Genomic DNA, 24,940 nt, shown 5'->3' with positions numbered 1-24,940 from the left:
GAGACTGCGCTTTTGGCACTAGAAGATTACAGACAAATAAAGTTACATGTCTTGCACACCTGAGTTTGTGAGCTGACATCCATATTCTCCAGACTTCCTCGCCTACCTCCCTCTCTCCCGTCCCACGCAGGCTTTCCTGATAAACTGTGGTTTTCCTCACCCGAATGATTTCTCTCAGCTTAGAGGGGATGCATTTGCCAGATGCTGGGCGCTCCGCTGGGGATTCCTCGGGGCAGTCCAAAGGCAAAGATCCCCAGCCCAGCCTGTCCCAGGTAACACAGAGTGACCTAGCTTCACGGACTCCTGGGAGTCGGCCGATGTCCCATTGTATGGCTGTTAGCATAACTGCCACCACCTTGGGCCCATAAAGTTCCTCCTGTCCTTCCACTGACCCCACCCAGGACTGTACTGTGTGGTAAATCACTTCTCCGCCGTCCAGGGCTTTGTAGTTAATAGATATTATTTAATGATCGTTAGGTCCAGGTGGCCTCTATGCTCTGTTGGTCTCCAAAGAGAAAGACCTTCATGATGTATTCCCTGCGCCCACAAGATGAGTTACCCATCATAAACCTTGACTTAGGAATGCCCTCCCTGTCTCCAAGCACGTACTCCATACCCTAGGTTAACTATAAAATTGTCACAACGGCCCCTGTGTGGAGTGGAGCGCAGCTGCAAATGCTTCTCGACAGCCACCTGCCTGATCCCTACATGTAAGTTACCCTGTAATAAACCAATCCATTGACTATATAGAGCTGCCCGCTCCAGATACCTTCTTGGTTCCGTGGCTGTTTTTTGTTCCCTCCATCCCCGAACACCCATCAACACTGCTTGGGGCAAACCCTCTCCCATTGCTCCAGCTTCTCCAAACTGCCAATGACTTTTGTGTAATAACTGATACTGAATTTCCTAGATGGGAGCTCATAAAAGATTCAAATTTGACTTGGAGAAACACTAGAAATGTCACATTTCTCCAACCCAAGTGTAGTGGTGGATGCAAACTCACACCTGATAGTCTACGTATCTCATCATGAACGAAGGTTTAGGAAGGGGTTTTTCTTTCTGTTTTTTTTTTTTTTTTTTGAGGGGAGAGGAGGAAAAAGGCTGTAATCCTCTCAATTTCTTCCTAATAGAAAGTCTCTCTTACAAGGGGCAGTGATAGGAAAGGGCAAATCCCAACAAACTGGATACACTGCCTTGTAAGAAGATCACATTGTGAAGTTTTGGAGATTCGAGTTCTCATCAGAGCCTGGCACAGCCTTCTGGCCCGCCGGCCAGAGGGTGGAAAGAACATGGGCTTTGAAGTTAGACAGCCCTAGGTTCTAACTCCAGGTCTGCCCTTTATAGCTGTGTCATCTTGAGCAAGTTTCCTCACTTCTCCAAGCCTCAGATTCCCATGGAGTACACAGGGTGGTGGTTAGATCAGGAGAGACAATGTCTACGGAGCACTTAGCTTAGTGTCCAGTATACAGTGGGTGCTCAATAGATGGTAACTGTTGTTGTTATTAGTATTACTGTTAGTTGCATCTGTAAGGACTCCGTGGGGAAGACATTTCCACCCCGCTGCCTTTCTCGGAATGCCCTGCTCTGACACCAACAAGAAAGCTGTAGGATGTTTTCACTCCACTTGGCACAGACCCATTACGGCTGCTGGCAAAATTGGATTGGTCATTAGGCAACAAGTCCAATTTCTTCACGGATTCAAGGGGTAAAATATGATCAAGAGTCTCTGAACTGCGCTGCACAAATCCCCAGCTGCCAGCAGTAACCTTCTCCGTGACATAAACGCCATCAGCCTGGCTGCGTGCATTTAAAACCATCAGCTACCAATTATTCTCCACAGAGCTCGAAGCGCTTCCTTTTCGGAAGCTGAAAGGTAATCATAGTTATCATTCTAAATTGCCACCTTGTCCATTGATTTCCACATTACCATAGCACAAGGGGGCTTGGCAAGAACTTGGGTTAAGAATCATCACCTTGACTGTGGAGTGTTAGCAATTTCCCCTTTCAGGAAAACAACGGCCTCACGTGTTGTCAGCCAAAGGAAACCCGAATAACAAAAGCTCTGCCTTTGATGTTGTTCAGTCTGATGGCCCATCCCTGTCCTGTTATTTCTCAGTCCTTTTCCATTTTTTGGTGGCCTCATTTGGTAAGTAGATAATGTTTTTGCCCTTTGTGGCACAACTGCCAACCCTGAATTGTAACAAACAGGACCATCTAAGTTTTCCTACGTCCCACTGTGAAATTTTTAGAGGGTTTTGTTAAACTGAGGCATAACGAGTGTGGGTCATGACACCTTCTTGCCTGTCACTGGAAGACTCATGCCGGTTGTTTCCTCTCTGAAACCCAGCCCTTTTCATGGATCCTCCAGAATCTGGCCTCCAGCCAAAGGGACAGGTCATTCTTGAGAACCATATTTAAACAAAGTGACGCTTCTCTTTCAAGCGCATGCTCTTAACAAGATTTCAGAGAGCAGAAGGAAAAGAAGATGTGGTCTCGGAAGGGAAAGGCATGTAACTAGTGGAACCCAATGAAAAGGAGAGAATATTTTTATAACAATGACTACCATGTAATAGAATCACTTGATGTGCCAGACACCATGAAACGTACTCTGATTAATATCAGCTAACAAGTATTGGGTGCTTACTAGGTGCCAGGACTGTGCTAAACATTTTACACAAATGATCATTCTTTCCTCACTGTGACCCTCTTCCCACCATCATTTTATGGCTGAGGGATCTGAGATTCAGAGTTAGTCACTGGCCAAGGTCACTGAGATGGTGAATGCCGTTCCAGTTTGGGTTGAGGGAAAATCCAGGGACATGGTCAATGTCTGAAATCAGAAAGGATGAGCCAGGGAAACTGAAGTCAGTGTGCATCAGTATAGAATGGATACAGGTAACTCTTCCCAGGGGACAGCCACTTTAATAGGTAGGTATAAATGTAGTAAGATTAGAGTGTCTTCTAAATCTCAGTGAGAAAACCCCTTCTTCCCCATAAAAGAGAGTACCAATTTAGTGGGCAATTAGTTAAGAAAACTGTAATTGTGGGAACTGTAATATGACTATCTCGGGTACGTATTTTAAGGTAACAGATTTGCAAGGCTAAGTGAGTATTTTCCTAGCTTTCTGAAAAAGGGATATTTGGACTCTCCTCTGATGGGAGAGCGGCCAGTGGTGGTCCCAGAGCTGCTGACCCTCTCCTGGAAGGCAGTGCTTCTTGAACAGACCCAGCAAAGCTCCCTGATGGCAGAGGCAAATGCCTATTCTGAGATCTGGGCTTTGCCCCAAAGCCTTCTATTTCAACTTAAAAATTGTATTATGAATTTTGCATTGCATTCCACCCATATCTCAGAAAATGTAATGAAAAAAAGATGTCCCACGTTCACCCTATACTATACTCTCTAGTTTTGCATATCATAGACCAAGAAAGATGACTCCAATACCAAACGGTTCGCCTTCTGATAATGTCTTATTGTCCCCAAACTGGCTCTTACTTAAGGGAAGACCATGTTGACCAGCAAACAAGTATTCTGGCCCACCTGGTCATCCAGCTTCTTACTGCAGGTTTGTAATATTAACGATAAAGCAGTTGTTGTGTTGTGAATTTAATCAGCATGCTCTAACCACCCTGGAGTGAATGGACACAACAGAAATTCTGTACCTGCAGACCTAAGGACAAACTCTTGCAGTGATGATGACCCCACCCAAGCACAGACGTCCCACCCCAGAGGCTCAGTTTGAAATAAACTTTGGTCTCTCCTGCTAATGCTTACTCAACAGGGGAAGATTGGGCCAGAGACTGCACGGCCCCCTAACATGGGGCTCCAAACTGCGTTTTGACATTTGTTTGGGGTCCTCACACTGAGGATAGTAGAAAACCACCAGTGTAGAAGGATGAGGTCAGGTCTTCCCAGGAGGGACAGAAAAGGAAATTTATTCTAAAACATATTGGACATAAGGGCCACTTGTGTGCCTGTGCCTGGATCATGGGTTGATCATGGGATGAGAGCCTAGTGAAGTTCGGCTCCAAATCCCAAGGTGGCTTATCACATCCAGTCCCCACTCTGAGACCCCTGTCAAACACCGCGGGCGGAGCTGACCTGATGCAGGCAGGATGTCTGACTTACCGGCCGGGGCAGACTGTACTGGTACATTTCTGGGCGGTAGGTGGGCACCCACTGCACCCCGGCCCTGGGCCGCGTCATGGTCCCGGGGGCGCTGGTCACCACCTCCGAGTAGGGCAGGTGCTGTGCAGAGCCGTAGGCCTCCTGGTGCCGGCTCTGGCCCGCGTGGCCGGCGGACGCCAGGCTGAAGGCCTCCTCCAGCAACATGTGCATCTGTTGCCTGACCTCGTCGATGGAGGGCTGGGAGCTCAGCGTGGAGGTCTCCGAGTGGCCTTTCACCTGCCTCGACCTGCCGTAGCCCCGGGGCTCATTCACTCTGTCAATGTTGGTCTCCTCTATGAGTTCAGGCTCAGTCTGCGGGATCAAACACATGCCCATGATTTGTTAGTTAACTTTCCTTCCCATTAATGTTGTCTGTACTTGGCACTGACAAGTTCAGTTTGGACCAGTGGTATTAGGCATTTGTGCTAATTTTTGTTATACTTGAGGCACCCTCTCCAGGAATTCACAGCAGAGGGTAGTCAGCCAGCATTCTATCCACGAGGCCACACCAGCTACCTGTGTGAACTTCAGTTATCCGGAGCTTAAGTAATGCATCAGGCTTTGCTAATTAGCATAATGAGGGTGAGAAATGGCTTTTCACTGATGGCATTAATGGTATTCTCTAAAGCCTTTCAGAGACATTCTCCACTCTTACGCCTTTTATGTCAAAGAATCTAGAGCGCATTGTAGTCTACACCCCAGGAGTTGGTGTTCCAGATCAAAGATGAATTCTCTAAATGCTCCTGTGTCCAGCCATTTAGAGAACTGCTCGTTGCCTGATGCCAGTTATTAGAAAGAGAGTCACCAAATCCTGCCTCTAGACCAGGACCTTGAAGTGTGGTGCACGCTGAGTCAGAAGCTCTGGGGCCAGGGCCCATCAATCGGTGCCTTAACAAGCCCTCCAGGAGGTTCTGATGCCTGCTCAAGATTGAGACCCACTGATCTAGAATGTTCTCCTGCCTTCCACCAGTGAACCTTCCACTCAGGGAGGAGCTGCAGTACGTGCGTGAGCAGAGACCTGGGACATTCTCTGCTTCCAGAGGTGGCTGCCTGGACTGTCTTCAGCTTGACTGCTAATGAATCTTATTTTGTTAAGTGTGGCAGATTTTTGTGTGACTTGCTTTTGTAATAACCTGATAGTGAGGTTGTGGAAGACCAGTTAATCCACGACCACTTTAAGTATGTCCGTGGCTACCACTATCTGCTAAAAGAACTTGAAAGCCCTGGGTGGATAAACTGGCGTAGATCAGTTTGCTACCCTCCTCTCCACCCATGACACAAGTAACAACTGTCACTTTAGAAAAGTTAGAAAATACAGATAAGCAAGAGTGAAATTTTTTTTAATCCATTAACATTCAGCATACTTACTCCATTCCCAAACCCATCTGACTGTGTGTGGACCCTGCCCTTCCATGCACACATGCCCATTTAAACAGATTTATGTATTTATATCCTGGTTCTGAGTGCTTATTACTATTTTACACAGAGTGAATCTTTTCCTACCTGGGTTTCACAGCTTAACTGCTGTGTGACTTTGGGCAATGCCTTAGCTTAGGATCCTCCCAAAAGCAGAACCCAAGACATAACGCTGTTGTACCAATAACTTATTTTGGAAAAGAATTCCTGGGAAGTGGAAGCCTAGAATGAGTAAACTGGGGAAGAAGGAAAAGTCAGTCAAGGGTGGGGAACTAAATCAGTGATTGCTGTGGGCCATGGAGGCTTAATCCTGCTGGGGACCCTCTGAGGGAGCTCACAGAATGTGCGTTAGGGTTGTATAAGGAGGAAGTTCTGTCCACCAGCTCTCTGCCCCCATTAGATGAGGGTTGTTCCAGAGACAGTCCTTGCACTCTGAGATCTGTGCAGGGGCCAGGTGGGTAGCATGGGGTCCCCCAGGGGTCTCACGGAACAAGGCAGAGAAGTCTCAGGGCAAAACCGAGATGAAGGACTGTTCAGGTGACCCAGGCAAGTTGCTGCCCTGCAGGGCGGATCCTGCTGCAATGACAGATCTAAACGGTGAGCCGAGAAGATAAAAGACACGGCAGAAAAGATGTTCCAATAGGGGACAGCTACTTAACTTTTTGATGTTTCAGTTTCCTCATCTGTAAAATGAGGATAATAATAAAGCCTGCCTCAGGGGGTTTTATAAGGGTTGAGTAAGATAGAGGTAAAGAGTTTAGAGCATTAGTAGCACATGGTAAAAACACAGTAACTGTAGCTTTTGTCATTATCATAACTGTCATTATTATTACTTTTATTCATTCGACCACACGTATTTCTCACGGATAAAGCACCTGGGTACGTAACAATGAGCGCAGCAAGAAGATGTCATCAGGGAACCCACTCATAAAGGAAGTCCTTCCCTTCTTAAAATACAGCTGTGGAAGGTCAGAACTACACTATTTTTCATATTTTAAAAATGTATTTACTTTTCTTTAGCATTAATACATGCACATTAGAGAAGAAATTAAAAGTACAGAAAGCACGAAAATGAAATAAGACATTTCCTATAATCTTATTAAGCGGAATTGGGGCTTGGCTATAGTTCAAGATCAAAAGACAAGGTTCTCTGTCAATTTTCAAGTCAAGATTTATCAACGAACATCTACAGTAAGTAATTCAGAATACCATTTTTATATTACACAAGCAAGGATAGATTTTGGAGTAGAATGCGATCATAAACAAGAACTCAAAGACATTTCATGCCTGGGTGCATGACCCCAAACCCTGGGCGGTGGACGCCCTGGGGAGCCTATGCACTGGGATTCTTCAGAAAAAGGCTTGAGATTGCTCTCTGGGAAATGTGCTCCCGGAAGGCCTGGCGGTACCTTCCTGGGTAGTGAATGCAACTTCTGAACAAAAATTTCTTACAATGCATAGAACGTTCTGAATGGAATTTCAGAGCCTGAAGGGACTTTAGGAGACCATTTAACTCAAGCCCCGTTTTACAGGAGAGAAGGTCGAGGCCAGGGCAGTTAGGTGACTTACCCGATGTCACCCAGAGGTGGCAGTGGCAGAGCCTGGCTCTCCCTGCTCCTGTCCCTTGCACATCCTGCTGCACCCCATGGCCTCCTACAGTTTCCTGTCAATGCTGGTTGCTGCCCACACCCTGCCCTCCCTCCTTACGTCCCCAGTCTCCCTGACAAGTAATGGGTGCTTAAGGCCAAACTGCCCCCAGGTGGAAGATCAATGGCGCTGAGGCAGGCTGCGACCCTTCCCACCCCTGGGCTGTGCCAAGCATTTCCAGTCATAGCGGTGGATCTATTACTATGTGAATTTATAGTTGTGCCCTCAGCAGGGCAAACACACACTTCTTAGCAACAACTTTCTGTTCTCCCATTCTCCCAGGAGCCCCAGGATGGTGCTGTACTGGGTTGCAGGGGTTCTCTGAGTCAGGCTGCGGGCAGATACTACCTTCGCTGGGGAGGTGGAGGCATTTTCTCCAAGCTCCCATTGCATCTTTCCCCTAATGCTCCAGTGGAAATAACCTCTGCTTCCCCCCCAGTTTCTATCTTGCATCGGGGGTGCTGCCTTTGACTGGAGGGACCAGAGGCATAACCCAAGCATGATATCAACAGGTTTGCTTGAGATCTGCAGATACTAACTACTATATATAAAATAGATAAACAAGTTTTTACTGTGTAACACAGGGAAATATATTCAATATATTGTAACCTATAATGAAAAGAATATGAAAATGAATATATGTATGTATATATGTATGACTGAACTATGATGCTGTACACCAGAAATTGACACATTGTAAACTGACTGTATTTCAATTAAAAAAAAACACTCCTGTTTTCCCACTGTTCTTACTTGTTTTTTTAGTCTCCTGACATCTATGGATGCAAACAAATCGAGCTCTCATTATTCCCTGGGATCTCCCCCTTTCACACTTGATTTGCTTATTTAATGTCTGTCTCGCCCAAGCGTGGATGCTTTCCGAGCCTATTTCTCTAGTCTCTCATGAGCTTAGCACAGGACACCTGGCATTCAATAAAGCTTTGTGAAATTGAACCAAGATGAAAATTCTGTCCAATTGCCCATGGAGTAGATTTGAGGTTATGATAAAGGGCCCACATTCCCCAACAAATTTCCTCCAGTGCTAATGAGCTGCATGACCACAGGCAAGTCACATGAACTCCGTAAGCCTCAGGCTCCACACCTGAAAAATGGGAGAGTTAACCATGGTCTGTGAAGTCCCTCTGGTTCTCACATTTACTGTTTCTTGGACTCCAGCTGCTCTATGAGGGCCCAGATTCCTCCAACTATCATCCTTCCTGGGGGAATCTGATGTCTACTCACGAGGGGACTCCCTCTCTCCCCATAGCACATCCCTCCTCACCTCAAAATATATAAGCAGTGATAAGTTTGTTCTTTCACTTAACAGATAGTCATTGATTTCAGCCCCTGCTTGGCCCTAGGTTGGGAGTTGTGGATACAACAATTAGTAAGATAGTGTCCCAGCCCTCAGGAGCTTATAGTTTACAGGAAGAGACAAATAACAACAATGATAAAGCAGCTAACATTTACTCTACGAGGCAACAACCATGATTATTCTTATTTTTTTACACATGAAGACACTGAGGCATTGAAAGATCAAATATATTGCCTATAATTGGTGGAGCTGGTTTGGAACCCAGAGAGTTTGATTTCAGCACATATATAAACAAATCCATTACCATGCCTCAGATACAGGCTCTGACAGATGGACAAAAAGCCTTCTGTGACCAGGAGGACTATAAAATAATAATTTAGATAATCTACCACATCGATTACTATATGCATGAAAAGCATCAATATGTGAATATAAAGTGTTTAGAAGAATGGCTGGCACATAAGCAGACACTCCCACATTTCTGCCTCCTCCTACAGACTGGGAGCCCCTTTAAGGCTGGGCCAGTGTCTTATTGTTATATCTACAGCCTCCAATCCAGAGTTTAGCCCAAAACTGAAACCAGTGATTTCCTGTTAAGCAAAAAGACTTAACAATAGCAGGTGCTCAGAGTTACTTGAGCACATGTGATGAGATAGCCCTGAATCCCTGAGGGCCATATGGTTGTACCCATTTTCCAGATAAGGTATGTATGCTGACTGGCTTAATTTACTCCAAGTCCTTCTTCCTAACTTGTACGTTTTTGAAAATACCTTTTACTTTTATTTGACAAAAAGGAGGAGTCAGTAGCAAAGACAATCCTCCCAGTGTTGGCCGATGGTTGGCTTGGGTACAAATGTCAGCAGTGTATATGGGACAGAGAATATATTTTTAAACCTCCTTACCTTGGAATTTCCTATACTTGCTTCTCTGACCTCATACTCCTGAGAAGCACAGGGGAACTTTTTTTTTTAAATGACTTTATAAATCCATCAAGATAAACTTCAATAAAAATTCTAAAAAATTAATCAGGGAATGTCTGTTCCTCGTAGAAAATTAGAAAACACAGATAAGCAAAAGGAAGGAAATTAAAATCCACTCTAATCCTACCACCAGAAATAACGAATGTTCACATTTTGACCTTCGTGTACGTCCTTCCTGATGTTTTCCATGCATATGAAACAGGTTAAAGATGATGAATACTGGCGCATCGCCCACAGTCTACCCCCTGCTCCCTACCCACCCCACCACCCCACCCCTACAGCTACAAAAAACGCAGGCTTGGCCCAGTCCGTTTCTCCCCTTCTCTTCCAAGAAAAGCCCACCACTTGCCGCAAGATTCTCTGGCTTTTGTGATGGGGAAAAGGAAGTGGGGGAGGGCAATGAGGCAGCAGCAGAGTGGGCTGCAGGATTTTTTTTAGTGGGATTTTGGAGTGAGATGCAAAAGCAGCTATAGCCTGTGAATGGGAAAGGAATTAAAGAAATTTAAAGAGTATTACTGGGGTGGGGAGGGTGTAGCTCAGTGGCAGAGTGTGTACTTAGCATGCATCAAGGTCCTGGGTTCGATCCCCAGCACCTCCATTAAAGAAATTAAAGCTAGATACCTCCCCCTCAAAAATAAACAAAATTTAAAAACAACGACTATTACTGGATATGATACAAGAGCCTCCATGTATATGAAAATAGGAGTAAAGAAGTAGAAATATCTAAAAGTTACTTTTGGTGACAATTCTTTTGATTTTTAGGTACTTTCCAAAATGAACCATCTGAGTCATGATTTTATAAACAGAATAATCACATACATACATATTTTATGTATATAAATAAAATGCACTATTTTATAAAAAATCTTCTTACCTATATAGATATATAGAGAGATTTACATATATATATTAGGATTCTATACAATACTTTGAAACCTTTTTTATACAACAATATTGCAAATAAATATCTGTCAATAAATATATGTATTTATAGGGAATAACTAAATGATTTCATAGCATTCTGCTATATGGAGTTTTCAACCTATACTAAACAGTCCACGATTTTAGGTGGTTTCTCAATATTTTATTATAGAGACAAGGCTGAAACACGTATACTTGTGATTAAAATTTTCCATATAACCACGAATTCAGCCTTATATTAAATGCCTAGGAGTACAATTACTAGATTAGAGGATATGCACATATTTAAAATTTTGGATACTTATGCTATATAAGTGTCCTCAGCAGCAAAGGCCACAGGGATTTAGAAGAAATTAAGGCCATTTCTCCTCCAAGCCTGAATACACGGATCCCTGGGCTTAAGCTTTACGGTGCCCACTGGAGAGAGCAAGCACCTGCAATCCTTTCAGTGTTGTTAAAAAAATAAACAAAAAGAGCATTCCGGTCCTCCACGTGCAGGAAGGCCCACACAGTGGCTAAGCATTCATGTGCCTTCAACTCCTTTGAAACACCATGGGAACAAACTTGAAGGAAATGATAGCCTTGCTAGGAACCCCAAGGATCTTATTTCTGGAAAATATTCTAACATGGCTTAGTCCTATGGCTTGGTCCTGGAACACATTCTGTAACCTTCATCAAAATTAAAAACCGGGTTTTTTTTTTTCAATCAGACAAATAATAAAAAGACAAGCCACCAACCAGGAGAACCATGAGGATTTGTATCCAGAATATATAAGGAATTTCTACCAAAAAATAAAATGACAAATGGCCTAACTTAAAAATTGGGCAAAAGGCTCAAATAGACACCTCAATAAAAGAAGGTACACGTGTCCAGTAAGTGCATGAAGAAGTGCTCAACATCATTAGTAATTAGGAAAATTATATCATTTCACATTCACTGGAATGGCTAAACTCAAGACGAATCACAAGTGTTGGTGAGGTTGAGGGGTGGAACCAGACTTGTCACACAGTGCTGGTGGGAAGGTAAACAGTTGCAAGTCTGTAAACCTGTTTGTAGTTTCTTAAAAAGTTAAACAGAAACCTACATTAGGGCCCAGAAATTCCACTCCTATGTATTTATCCAAGATAAATAAAAAACATATTATTTTAGTCCGTTCAGGTTGCTAGAATAAAATAACACAAATTGGGTGGCTTATAAACAACAAACATTTATTTCTCACAGTTCTGCAGGCTGGACGTCCGAGGGCACCAGCATGGTCGGGTGAGGGCCCTCTTTGGGGCTGCAGACTCCTCACCGTGTCCTCACACAGAGGAAGGGGCGAGGGGGCTCTGTGGGATCTCCTTTATAAGAGCACTAATCTATTCATGGATTCTGCACTCACGACCTGCTTGCTTCCCAAAAGCCCCACCTCCCAATACCAACACATTGGGGGTTAAGATTTCAAGGTATAAATTTTAGGGGGACACACACATTTAGCCTACAGCACATATGTTCACAAAATATATATGTGAAAATGTTTATAGCAGTTTTTTTCTAGTTGCTCCAAACTGAAAACAACCCAAATGTCCAACAATTTGATGACAGATAAACAAATAGTGGTGTATTTATACAAGGGAGTGGTACTTAGTAACAATAAATATAGATAACATGCAAAATATAGATAAATTTTGAGCAAGAGAAATCAGACACAAAAGAGTATATACTGAATAATTCCACTTACATGAAGCTCAAGAACAGGTAAAACTGCATGGTAGATATTAGAAAAGTAGTTGCCATCTGGGGTGCTGGTGGTAAAGACTGGCTGAAAGGAGAAATGAGGCAACTTTCTGGAGGGGATGAAATGTTCTATATTTTGACCCGACTGATGGTTACAGGGGGATACATATTTGTCAAAGTTCATCCAATAGCACACTAAAGACCTGTACATTTTACCATATACAAATTTTGCCTTAATAAAACGAACAACATGGGTTGGGCATCACAGCCAGTTTGATGGGTATGGTAGGCAAGGCCTCTCTGAAGAGGTGACATTTATGGAGAAGAAGAAGGGGTGCAAAGATCATAAGAAAGCCTGTAAGTGAAAATAAAACATTTAATAATAATGAAAAAGAAAGCTTATGAAAGTCCAGAGATGGTAAAGAACTCACAGTATTTGAGGAAGAGATAAGCAGACTTGTGGGCTGACCTGTGCTCCCTACCCACTTCAAAGACCCCACAAAGTCACATGACAAAATCCTAGTTACCACTACTTTGAAATACAACTGTATTTGGTGATAGAATCTTTACAGAGATAATTTAGTTAAAATGAGGTCATTGGAGTGGGCCCTAATTCAATGTGATTGGTGTCCTTCTAAGAAGAGGAAATTTGGACACAGACATGTAAAGAAGGAAGGCAATGTGAAGACAGGGAGAAGATGGCCATCGAGAAGCCAAGGAGAGAGGCCTGGAACACATCCTTTCCTTATGGCAGAAGGAAGCAACCCTGCCAACACCTTGATCTCAGGCTTCCAGATCCCAGAACTGTGAGACAATAAAGTCAGTTGTTTGTCATCAGGTCTGTGGTACTTTGTTATGCAGCCTGTGCTGACTAATACATGGACCATGAGGCTGAAGCTCCAACTGTCAGGAGAGTGGGCTGGACAGGCAGGCAGGGCCCAGGTCATGCAGGGTCTTGAAGGCCATGGTAAGAAGGCTGGGCTGTTTTCAAAGGGCAATGGGAGACTGTTGAAGAATTAATCTTAAAAGAAGCCTAGAGAATTTCTGCTCAAAAGTTTTGTTAGTAAAAGATATTTCCAAAGGTCTAAAATGAACTAGATGGTATTATCGAGCATGGAATTGAAGGGGAGGGATGAAGGACTCTTGAAGTCATTTATTCTAGAATTTCTTGAGTTATGAGCCCCAAAGTGGACAGACGTCTTACAAGGCCACACTCTCCAGGAAACACAAATGTATGCAACATCACTTTGTCTCACTCAGGCACTTCATTTCTAAAGCACAAATATTTGAAGGCTCTCTACAAAATTTGCCCCAGGGTCCTGATTTTCAACTCAGCATCAGTCACAGCTCTATCTAGCAAGGACAGATTCTGAGATATCTAAAGGGCTAAAATGGAAAGGAACAGAAAAAAAGAGTACCCCCTCTCCCCCATGGAGTCTGTTGGCCATAGCTACAGCAGCTAGTGTTCACTGTGCATCTTCTATGTGCTTTACCTGCATTAACTCATTTACTCTCACAACAACTCTATAAGGCCCATTTTCCAGATGGAGAAACTAAGGCTCAAAGAGGTGAAGTGATTGGCCTAGCATCACACTGCCAGTGTGTAGTTGAGCTGGAACATCTCAACTAGCTCCAGAGGCCAGGGGCATAACCTTTACGCAGCACTGCCTGTGAACGCTGACAACGATATACGAGCCAGAGACAATTAATGACAAATACCTTTTAAAAAAGAATCAGCCTGAAAGTAAACACATAAGGATGGCTTTCTCTCATGGCAGCTATGTTGCTTTTTTGCTCTTGAGGTGAGACATCAGCTGCTTTTTCTTATTTTCTTAGCTGAGCTGGCCCTGCAGGTAGCAAGCAGACTGTGAGGACCAGTCTCTCCCCACCGCTCTCCCCGCCGCCAACTCAGATCTGCTCGTCCTCCATTCACCTCTTGAAAAATCCCTCTTTGTCACTCCATCTGCCTGCAAAACACAACCTCGAACTGTAGCCAGGACTCCCCAGGTCTCCCCACTCTCACCAAGAGGAGATGTGGTCCTGGGATTACCACCATACTGACCTTCCCCTTTATAGACGGCCGATCAAGGATGTGTCTGTCGCTCCCACAGCTGAGACGGGAGGGACAAGTGACATGGAAGATTGTGCTAGTTTTGTTCCTGAAAAAGCCCAGCCACGGTCCTGTGATGGCCTCAGCGTCCATCCACTCCTCTCCCTGGGTCCTCAGGCAGGGGGTCCGGGGGGACTAAGCCTGTCCCCACTCTGCTGGTGAGGTCCGACTGTCAAGTCAATCAGTGTAAACCCCTCCTCCCCCCACCCCACTGCTACAGTGACTGATACAGGGGTGGGGAGGGCACCTGATCAGTGACTCAGTGAGAGTAAAACCCATAAACTGCTTCAGGGCTGGGAAAAGAGAGATTCTCTCTTGCGTTGGTCAAAGGACTATGCAGCCTTGAGGCCCTGAGGCCTGAGGCTGCTGCAGCCATTTCCTACCAGAGAGAAGCAACCCGTGGATGAACCCAGTGCACAAAGGGAGACAGCGCTGTGTAACCCAGGGAAACGGAGCTGGCGCATCCACCAGACCAGGACCGGAATGACTTTACCCAGTACGTGTCCTTAATGATTACAGTCAGTTTGACGTGGTTGGGTTTTCTGTTATTTTAGCCAAAGCATCCTAACTGATAACCACCATTTAGACTGAACTTCAAACAGTAACACACGTTTGTCTACTGTGTTGTTAAGCTAGTCTAATCAACTGTTTATATGGCTCAGAGCTAAATCTGCCCCATATTTTCAAGTCTCAGCTCAGGAGTCACTTCTGGTTGACACTTGTTTGTTCGTTTGCTCAACAAATAGAGACACCGCATCTAACATGCACCGGTTCCTACTCTGAGTGCTGAGGCTTCCAGGATGAATAAAACATAGTTCCTGTCCTTGAGGAGCCGAGAGGGGGAAAAATACAAGTAAACTCACCGAGAGAGGACAGGGAGTAAGGCTCTGATTGGGGTGAGACCCAGGTGCCACTGGCACACCAAGGATGGCATCTAAGTCAGACCGCAGATGTGTGAGAAAGGACTCTCAGGGAGATAATGTGTAACCGAGTTCTGAGAGCATCGCCTGAATAGGCAATTGTCTACTGGGAACAGGTTTGCCCCTAGGGTACCCTTGGCAATGTCTGGAGCCCTTTTTGGCTGTCACAGCTGGAAGGTGCTACTGGCAGCCAGGGATGGGGGCTGGGGGGGGCAGGGATGCTGCTGTCCTGCAATGCACAGGCGGCCTTCCAGACAGAGAATTATCCAGCCCCATATATCAGCAGCACCGAGGTTGAGAAACCTTGGTCTGCCCGCAGCCAGGGGGAAGGGACGCTCTGGGCAGAGGGATGTGCACATGCATAGGAGTAGAGATGTGAAACCACAGGACAAGTCTGGGAAGGGCATGTAGGGCCGGAGCCAAGGGGTGGATTAGGAGCGGCCAGCATCAGCTAGAAGGGCGTGCCTGGGCAGCCACAGAAGTGAGTCCTGAGCCGGAAGCTTAAAGTTTGAGTCTAATCCCCAAGCAGTGAGGAGCGACTGAAGCATTTTAAACAAGGGAAGGTGTTTTAAAAGGATTCCTCTGGCAGCCGTGGGACAGACAGCAACAGACCCTCAGGGAGACTCCCTGCTCCCATCCAAGGTCACTGCCACAACACGCTGCATCTGTCTCTACCTGTCTCCTCCTCTAGTCTGCAAAAGCACATCAGGGTAAGCACTAGTTAATCCACCTTTCTCTTCTCCAGAGAGCCTCACACAGCTAGGACAGTGGAATCACATGTGGGGCTTAGAGGCTAATGCCAGCAGAGAAGACAAAAATCATGTAGAATAAAAGCTTTGAAAATTCCTTATGTCATCCACGTAGTACACCATGCATGGCCTGTGTGTACAATCTTAGAGAGTAAATGTAAAAAGAAATAGATCATAGTGATGTATAACATGACAGAATATAGGCAAAAGCCAATTTTGGGGGCAAGAGTTAAATTTTTTCCCATCGTCTTTCAGGGTCTATATTGTTGAATTTGCGTATGTTCAAAGCACATATGATGCAGTGGTTCCACTGCGCTTGATAAATGTTTACTAGAGGAAATGAAGGGGTGTTGTCATCTGTCCCCTGGCCTCCGGCTCCTGTGGGGGTTTGGGGGCCACACGTGGGCCTGGGAGCACTGAGGTTGGAAGGAACTCGTGTGGAGTGGACGGTGCTGGGCCGCTCAGGACTCTAGGACTCCTTCCCGGGCTGCTGGGCACACTGCCAGCTGCCAGCCCTCAGCTGTCATCGGGAATGGCCCTCCCCTCCCCGGGCATTGGTGGGAATCGGCAGTGCCAGTTCTCTCGCTGGAAGTTGTCCTCAGCTCCCCAGAGCTGCTTCTACCCAAGGACATCTAGGGACTGGTCAGTATTAAAGGACAAGAGTTCAGATGTTTCTCGAAAACTTGAGACAACTCTTCAGGGCCATGTGAGCTACAGAGCTCCCCATGGGCTCAGCCGAGGGCTTGTAGTTCCTGTAGCATAGCCCGACTTTTAACTCTGTCCAGCCCTGCTTCCTTCCCTTCCCCTCCAGGTGTCCTCTGAGAGCATGCTGGGGGCCCCGGCCTGGTGAATGGCTGTGCTAGTCAAGAGGCTGAGAGGTCTTGGGATCCAGGAGAGGCGAGTACCAAGAGTAGGAGCCGGCAGCATCCAGAGCACAGGGAATCAGAGCGAACGGGCAGGCAGATGACACCTGAGTGCTCACTAAGGAAGGGAAGCTGTTGGTCTCCTGCCCGGTGGGAAGCCGCCTGCAAAGGAGGGAAGCCTTGAAGGGGAGGCCTGGCTCCAGGTGGGGTCACTAGGCCATCCTGAAGCCTGGCCTCCCTGCCTCCAAGCCTGCAAACAAGAATCCACCTCCTGCTCCCCGCTTGTCAAGAAGCCTCCAACTTTGCAGGGTTAACAAGTACCTTTCTGGGCAGCCACCAGCCCAGGGAGGCCTCGATGACACCAAAAGGCTCCCTGCACCACCAAACACCTCCACCTCTGCCTCAGTCTCAACCAGGGAGCCTGATTTCTCACCAACAGATATTTCCCTGGGATTAAAGGCCCCTGTTAAAACGCAGTGTGCTACAAATTAACTTGGGACAACATATCAAACCAGGGTTACTAACAGCTTAAACTCGCTGGCAGATGTAGGGAAAGGAAAGGCAGAGATGGGAGACGTATGTAAGAGAGTTCTAGGTGGGATGCCAAGGCGGTGCTGATGGTGGGGGTGGGGTCAACACAAAGCACCTAATTCAAGGGCAACAAGCAGGTAAAAGACCCAATCCCCAAATCCAACCACCTGTTTCCCAGTGGAACCAAAAGTTGCTTGTACCCTTAACTGGGCACATCACGCAGTGCCAGGGCATCCCTGTGCTTTGCTTTGGTCTCTGACTATCATGCCAAAGCCGTAAGATGCTGGGGGAGGGGGCGGGATGGGTGAGCAGGAGAGACTCCTCATTAATAACAGGATTTTCAAGTCTGTTGAGAAGGCCCCAGACTTGCTACAAGCTATCCCAGGCAGTCACAGGCTTTCCAGATCATATTTCATTTCCCTGCAAATGGAAGCGATCAAAAAACTGTTCTGATTCCTTGGCCTCCTGCCAGTAACCACTGTTCACCTAAACAGAGAGAACTGGCGGCATGGTCAGCCCAGAGAGGCCAGCAAGACAAACACCCCATCACACCCAACACAAGGCACCCGAGCCAGCAGCTGCACTGGCGACTGAGCTCTGAGTGGTGCCTCCGTCTTCCCCTTGGCTACACTTTCCTCCACTAGTTCCCATAACTGCTTCTCAAATACTGCTCTGCCAGGGAATTCTCCCCTCACCTCGTTTTTCACCTGGTGCCGCGGTGCGGATGGTGGACCGGCCTCGGCAGCCTCTTTGCTGCATGCATTCCTGTGGCACCAAGGCTGACTGGCTAACATGCACGTGGGGCCCTCTGTGAGCGGTGCTGTGGCCGAGAATTAGGTTCTGTCAATTGAATGCACTAGTGTGCGGTCTGGACTGAAGAAATGAGGCTCCTCGGAGGTTCCAGGGCAGCCCGCCGCCCCACCTTGGGGCACAGACAGCAGCCCCTGGTCAGGGCCAGCCCTGTGGCTCTGGTCTCAGTCTTCCCTGGAACACTCCTCCAGCCCTCTGATAATCTGGGGAGCACCTAATTCCTTATAGACCTTTTTCGTCTGTTGAAAATGGCTCGATGTTTTCTGTTTTCTGCTGCTGCACCCTGCCTGCTGTAGGACCCCTATTGGTAGATTTACATAGACTCTTAAGCTGTAAAATCATCTGGTTTTCGCTAACATTTCAAGTCATTTCCCCAAAAATTGTGCTGGTGCTTGTGATGGTTACAGCAGAACCTTCGACATCACCTCTTCTGAGATGCATCAACGGATCAACCATCCTCCTTAACATTTTCAAACTCACTGCCTACATTTTAGGGTCTAAGCCAACAGTCCACCACAAATGCTGTGTGAGTACCTCCAGGGGGTGGACTCTCAGACAAGGTGCTGGAGAGAAGCTAAGGGAAATAGCCTGTAAAGCTCTCTACTTCTGAGAAGTCAGCATTCATTTTCAACATTATGATTCAAACAATCTTTTCAGAGTCTCCCTCACAGCTGAGGCACATAGCTGACCCTATTCCTGTCGTAGGCTTCTGAACTCTAAATGCAAATCAAGGTTAAGGAGGTGCATTTTTATTTCCGGGGAATGATTTGATTATTACCTGCAGTTCGGAAGCAAAGGCTGATTCATCATCTACATACAAGGGTTAACAATTTGGCTGATAGGAAGAATCAGGCGGGTCTTAATTCTGCCTGAGAATTCACATTTGGAGCACTTTCTTTTCCTTTCCTCACTGCTTCATTCTTTTCTGTGTCTCTCACATAGAAAATAACATTTGAAAAAAATAATCTGGAATAGTTATTTTTGTTTTGAAATATTAGGCTATCATTTTTTCTACCCACTTTGTGCACTGGGAGGAATGAACTTCAATGAATTTCAAAGTTAGTTTAATGATATAGGCTGGCCTTTTTAGGACTGATCAGTTTTGGACACTTCTCTAAAATCATGCCTTCTTCTAAAACAGGTGACTCCTCCTAGAAAATTGCTACCCTCGTGAGCCCTAGTTACTGCCAGGAGTGTGGTGCGTCCTTTAGGGTGGCCGAGTGGTTGAGAATTGCTGCTGCAAAACACAGTGATTCCCAAACCCCTTGGAATTAAGAGTCCCTCTTCCGCAGGCTCTTATACCCCCTGCTCCGTGGAAAAATTCTGAAACAATCCAAGCAGCCGTCAGTCCTGGGGCTGTGACTTGCCCGTGGAGCGTATGTTTGTTGGCTTGTTTGTTGACTTATTCATTTATTTTTATATGTGGGCGTTTCCTCTGGGGCTCTAAAGCCAGCAACCTTTGAAAAATTCACACGTAAATCTATCTCCCGGTGCTCTTGTTTCTACCATGTCAAGAAGCCAGTCCCTTTGGTGCTCCCTAATCTGGCAGAAAAGACTAGAAAATGTTGTCCAGGCTTCAAGATCCCTAAACCCAGTAGGAAGTATGACATGCTTCCAGCTGAATGACCTGTTCACTGCTGAGCTAATGGATTCTTTTGCCAGGAGTGCCTCGGCAGTATTGGAAAATCAAGATTCAGAAAGTGAATGCATACACTGTTTAAAACTATACTCTTCTTTTTCTGCTTTATCTGCTGGTTCACTTTTTGCTTGTGTGAGTTATCCATGCAAGCATTCTTGTGAGACCTGACATCTTGGAAAGATCAGAAATACAGGACATACATTGTGTCATGAGAAGACAGGTGTACAGGGTGGTGGGTGCATGGTGGTTAAGGGGCTGGGCTCTGGACTTGGGTAAACAAATTATGTAACTGCTCAGAGCCTTGCTTTCCTCACCTATACAACAGGCATAATGAGAGTAGCTACCTGACTGGTGACTGTGCATATTCAGTCAGATAGCACACATGCACAGACTGGACCAGGGACTGGTCTAGAGTGCACAGTTGGTAAATGACAGCTAGTACTTTTCACAGGATTAAAAGGCACAGGAGGAGATAGAGGAAGCAAGATCGTTCTTAGTATCAACACTCTAAATTCTTAAAACTGCTCCCTAGACGGTCACTTTCTCTTAAGGAAATTTATATTTGCTTACATTTTGTGATCACATGCACTTTCCAAAGAAACATATATTTAGAAAATCTATTTGGATGAAGTGGGTTTCCCTCAACGTAATTGTAATTGAAGTATTTATACATGTTTGTGACGGGGTGAGCAACCTACTTTAAAAAAAATCATCTCTCTTCTTCTGCCCTAACACAACTTTCCAAAATTATTAAGTGAGTACTTCCAGTCACGGCACAGTGGTAAAAAGGAAAGAAAGAAAGAAAAAAAAAAACCCAAACTGTAACATTCTCTTTTCAAGACTATTAGTGGGGAGGGTATATAGCTCAGTGGTAGAGCATGGGCTTAGCATGTGTGAGGTCCTGGGTTCAATCCCCAGTATCTCCACTAAAATAAATAAATAAACCTAATTACCCCCTCAGATAACCAACCAACCAACAACAACAACAAAAACAAAACAAAAGACTAACAGGGAAACCTCTGGCCTATTTCCTCAAACTGTGAAAATGTCTGTCTAGAACCTCATGAGAAATCCATTAATACAAATCTTAAAATAAATTAAGAATCCTCTTAAACCTCAGCAGAATATTCCCAAGCAGAAGAAAAAGTTCCCTAAACTACAAGCACCCAGGAAAAATATTCACTGTGGGCAGGGAAAGATTAATTGGAAACTTCAAGTGCCCTATTTCTAACTGCAAGCTGATGATTGAATTGATGACCACATTTGGTATAAGACATATTTGTATGAGGAGAAAACTTAACGTTGAATAATTTAATCTGGAGGAGGAAAAAAAAAAGACTTGCCCAAAGCATCTGGAATTTTATAAAACTAAAGTATCAAACTGTTTTCTATGAAAAATGAAAAAGAAAGAAAAGATAAGCGTATCACCACCAACACAAAGCTTTTAAATGTAAGGGAGGTAATTAGAAATTCAAATTAAGTATAATACTCTGTTTTCAGTTGAACCATTTAAAAATGCCACTGTAAGCTTTTGTGACAATGACCAATCCCTAGAGGGAAAATAGCTTCTGGCCTTTAAATCAGCACCATATATTTAAGAAATCAAGAGTCACTTCCCAATTACAACCTCATAAATTGTAACAAAATTCTATCTGGACATATTTGAATCATAACTCTTGTTATAGAAAATATTTTACTTGTAATTAGACAACCATTTTAGGAGAAAGGGAAAGAAACGTTTTCATAAAACCTAAGAGTATATTTAAGACTATTTGAAATCCTGGGGCCAAGTGAAGCACTAATTGAACATCTCAGCATAGTATCGTCCACGTGAGCTCATGACAGCGACATGAGACAGGATGTAAAACTTGACAGGAAGCATCATCTGGGGAAGCTTGGTGGGATTAGAAGCATTTTTGCAGCTTGGAGCATCACTGCACAGAAGCATGTGCTTCATCACGTGAAATCACCAAATCGCTCTGTTGGAAATCTCATTGTTTCCACAGCATATTGAGGAGTTATGAAATCAGGAACAAGTCCAACCTCTCAACAGTCCTATGGATTAAAAGAAGCCTATATTCAAATGACTTCTAACCCGCGGTCATGGTTCCTACTGAGTTTCTAAGGACAAAGGGGAAAAAAAAAATTAAGGACATTTAGAATTGCTGTTGAGTTTAAGGTTAATAATGTACTATTCATGAAATGGTTGAATTTAGACATGGAGATCTTTTGAGCAATAATCTGTTACTCTGACACATTCAAAGTAGTCTTACTTTGCAAAATAGCTAATAAGGAATAATAAAATAGAAAACATTTTAGTGCATTTTTAAATTCCACAAACACACAGCAAACTGAAACATTATGGGATGCTTTTATCCCCTTTGCTGTCAGGGAAAAGCAAAGCTTGTATTCACCTCGGCCCACCAGAGACTCACATCATATCCGCTGTTTCGGATTCCACGCCGGGGTCGCTCCCGAGTCACCAGAAGGTCCATCTCCGTTTCCCCTGGACTCGGGCTGTTCAGAGATTGCCGGCTTCGGTAGACGGAGTTCTTCATCTGTTGCCTGAAGAAAATTCAACAACTGTTATGATGCAGCAAATGCCTTGACAGATGGAATTCTCCACTGATCCAAACTACAGGCAACCAATGACGGGTTTGGATTTGCCTCGCAAATCTCAGAATTGATGGTATTTGTTCCCTGGCCATCGGGGCTGCAGAAAGAGTGGAAAAAAGATTTTTTTTTTTTTTTGTAGATGCTTTAACAACTTGGCTGAATTGGAAAGGCTCTTTCGTATGGAGACTCGGTAACTATAATCAATTGCAATACTGCAACCTCATCTAAAATTCTGCTGATGGCGATGACAGGGACTCTCCCTTGACCCTCTAGAACAGCTAACGTTGAAAGAACAAACCTGCTTTCGTTGACTTTGTTGACTTAGCAGCCTCCTGTTCCTTTTAATCTTTCTGATTTCACATGCAGGTTTCCATGAGGTGTTAATAAACCCTATGGCTAATGAACTTCTTAAACACAACTGTTGATAGATTTTCATTTCTGCCTTCACCACGGTGGGGTCCCTTCTGGGCTAAAGAGCCATAAACCAAGAGGCAGTCTGGGGCCCATCCAGTCAATCCGTCCATCTTCCAATGAGTGGCTACTGTGTATCAGGCACTGTGGAAGAGGCTAGGAACCACGGTGAGTAAGACAGACATGGCCCTGCTCTCCTGAGCTTACATTCTAATGAGGGAGGCACTCGATTCACACGATCATTTCCAAGAGTGATCAGGGCTATGAAGAAAACTGAGGAGCTGTGACAGATGGTGACTAGGATGGGGGATGACTTTAGACAGGATGGTCAGGGAAGGCCTCTCTGGAGAGGTGACATTTCAGCAGACACCTAAATAGAGCCAGCCACATGCCAATCTGGGCACAGTGCATTTCAGGCCCAGGGAGCAAGTAGCATGTTCAGAGGCTCTACTTGGCTCCCCCTAGGAAATGCATGAATTTGTCAGCACTGTCTTGTTTCCACTGACATTAGAAGAATATTTTGAGGAGGGAAGGCTGTGAGGTTGTGAGGGCTGTGGCTCTGCTTTTCTTTTTGCACAAGAGGCAGCTCTTAGGAGCAGTGACTTTCACATGATCCCACAGGGTGACAAAGGTGGGATAAAATCACTGACTACTTCCTTCTCAGCCAACAAGAAGTTTCCCTCGGTAAATTACTTGCATTTCAGAGCATCTGCCTTCAGGGAACTCCCCAAGCACCACTATTTTGTGTCTCGATTCTAAGATTCTCCCCATTCATGGGTTGAAGGTGAAGAGGTTGCATTATTTATTCCTGGTGACTGTGGGGAAGCCTGGAAGGTACGGATACCTTCTCATGACCCCACGCTCAGTTAGCCATCGCATGACAGTCGCACACTGTTAGTCTAGAGTGGACATTACAACTCCCAAGGCAAAACACTACCCTTGCAATTAGCCTAGGGAAGAAAACAAACACTATTAGACCCACTCCCTCACTACACCTGTTTAAAGAGCATTTGTGGTCTTTGCTTGCCTGGCTCCTGGGACAAAATTCTTTTGGTAAGTGGACGATGATATTCTTTGGGGCTAGTTTTCCTCTAGGGACAGGCATGTGCCTCAGGCTGGACAATCATAGCATCACAATCCCACGGCCATAACAATTGGTCAAAGGGGAGGTACATGAGTTGGTTCAATGAGACTAAGTCTCAAGGCTTTTGCTACAACAACCAGGAAAGAGGCATTGTCTTGGCATTAAGGCTTCTAAGAAGACAGGAGACAGCCTGGAGTGGCTGGCAGCCAGTTTGCCACTATGAGGTAAAGCCTGCCTGAAAGGAGCCAGCAAAGAGTGAAGAGACAGCAAGATAAACATGGAAGACCTTGTAGAACCCCTGGGATCTAGCCACGTCTGAAGCTTTGATCTGTTCAGTGGTAAATTCCCTTTTTATTTCACCCATTTGTGCTGATTTTCCATCATTTGCAACCAAAAGAATCCTGACTAATACAGGAGTTTACCACCTAATGTTATAATCCGTGCCCTATGGTTATCTGCAATTAAAGGCTTCCTTTAGGAAAGGAGCACAATCCTGTGAAACAGAATCTGAGTGATTCACACTTTGAGGTAGACCCCAAAGAATTCTTGCCCTTGACCTAAATACAAATCATTTTTTGAAAAAGCAGACTTCACAACTGTCTTGAGATTGCCAATTAGCCCATTTAGAAAAGATTTACTAATAAGGGTGGTGGGGGAGTAAATACTAGGATTAGCAACTGACATTTAAGTAGGTTATTTTGGAAGTATTAGAAATACAACAGTGAGACTGTGTAAGCCCTTTCAAGAACCATGAACGTGGGCGAGACCTTAGATACTGGCATACACTCCAGTCTCCTTTCCATCAAAGACAATGTTCTATTATATACAGTTTAAAGTCTGCTCTTTAACGTGGATCCCAAATGGACCAGACCACTGATGTGTGCCTAGAAACAAATTGAGAATTCAGGTAGAGAAGTTACTTAGTTTATCTAATTATTGAGTTCCACTAGGTGTATTCATTTCCTGTTGGTATGTTGCTATACTCTTTAAAAGTTAACAAATTTGGAAACTTGCAAACTTGAAATGTAAGTTTTCAACCTCTGAAA

At 44.9% G+C, this 24,940-nt stretch overlaps 1 protein-coding gene across 1 annotated transcript in view; it reads right to left on the bottom strand.

Moving 5' to 3' along the window:
- The window catches only part of KIAA1549L (KIAA1549 like), a 239,186-nt gene that overhangs the window by 17,543 nt on the left and 196,703 nt on the right, over positions 1-24,940 (bottom strand). The window contains exons 16-17 of the mRNA XM_072969762.1: positions 22,219-22,348; positions 4,127-4,477 (exon numbers count right to left, since the gene is read on the bottom strand). Coding sequence (XP_072825863.1) covers positions 4,127-4,477; positions 22,219-22,348 — 481 coding nt within the window. The remainder of the gene's footprint in view (positions 1-4,126; positions 4,478-22,218; positions 22,349-24,940) is intronic.

The sequence above is a fragment of the Vicugna pacos genome, chromosome 10 (assembly GCF_048564905.1).
Source record: "Vicugna pacos chromosome 10, VicPac4, whole genome shotgun sequence".
Lineage (NCBI taxonomy): Eukaryota > Metazoa > Chordata > Mammalia > Artiodactyla > Camelidae > Vicugna > Vicugna pacos.
This window is presented reverse-complemented; position numbering and strand designations above follow the sequence as displayed.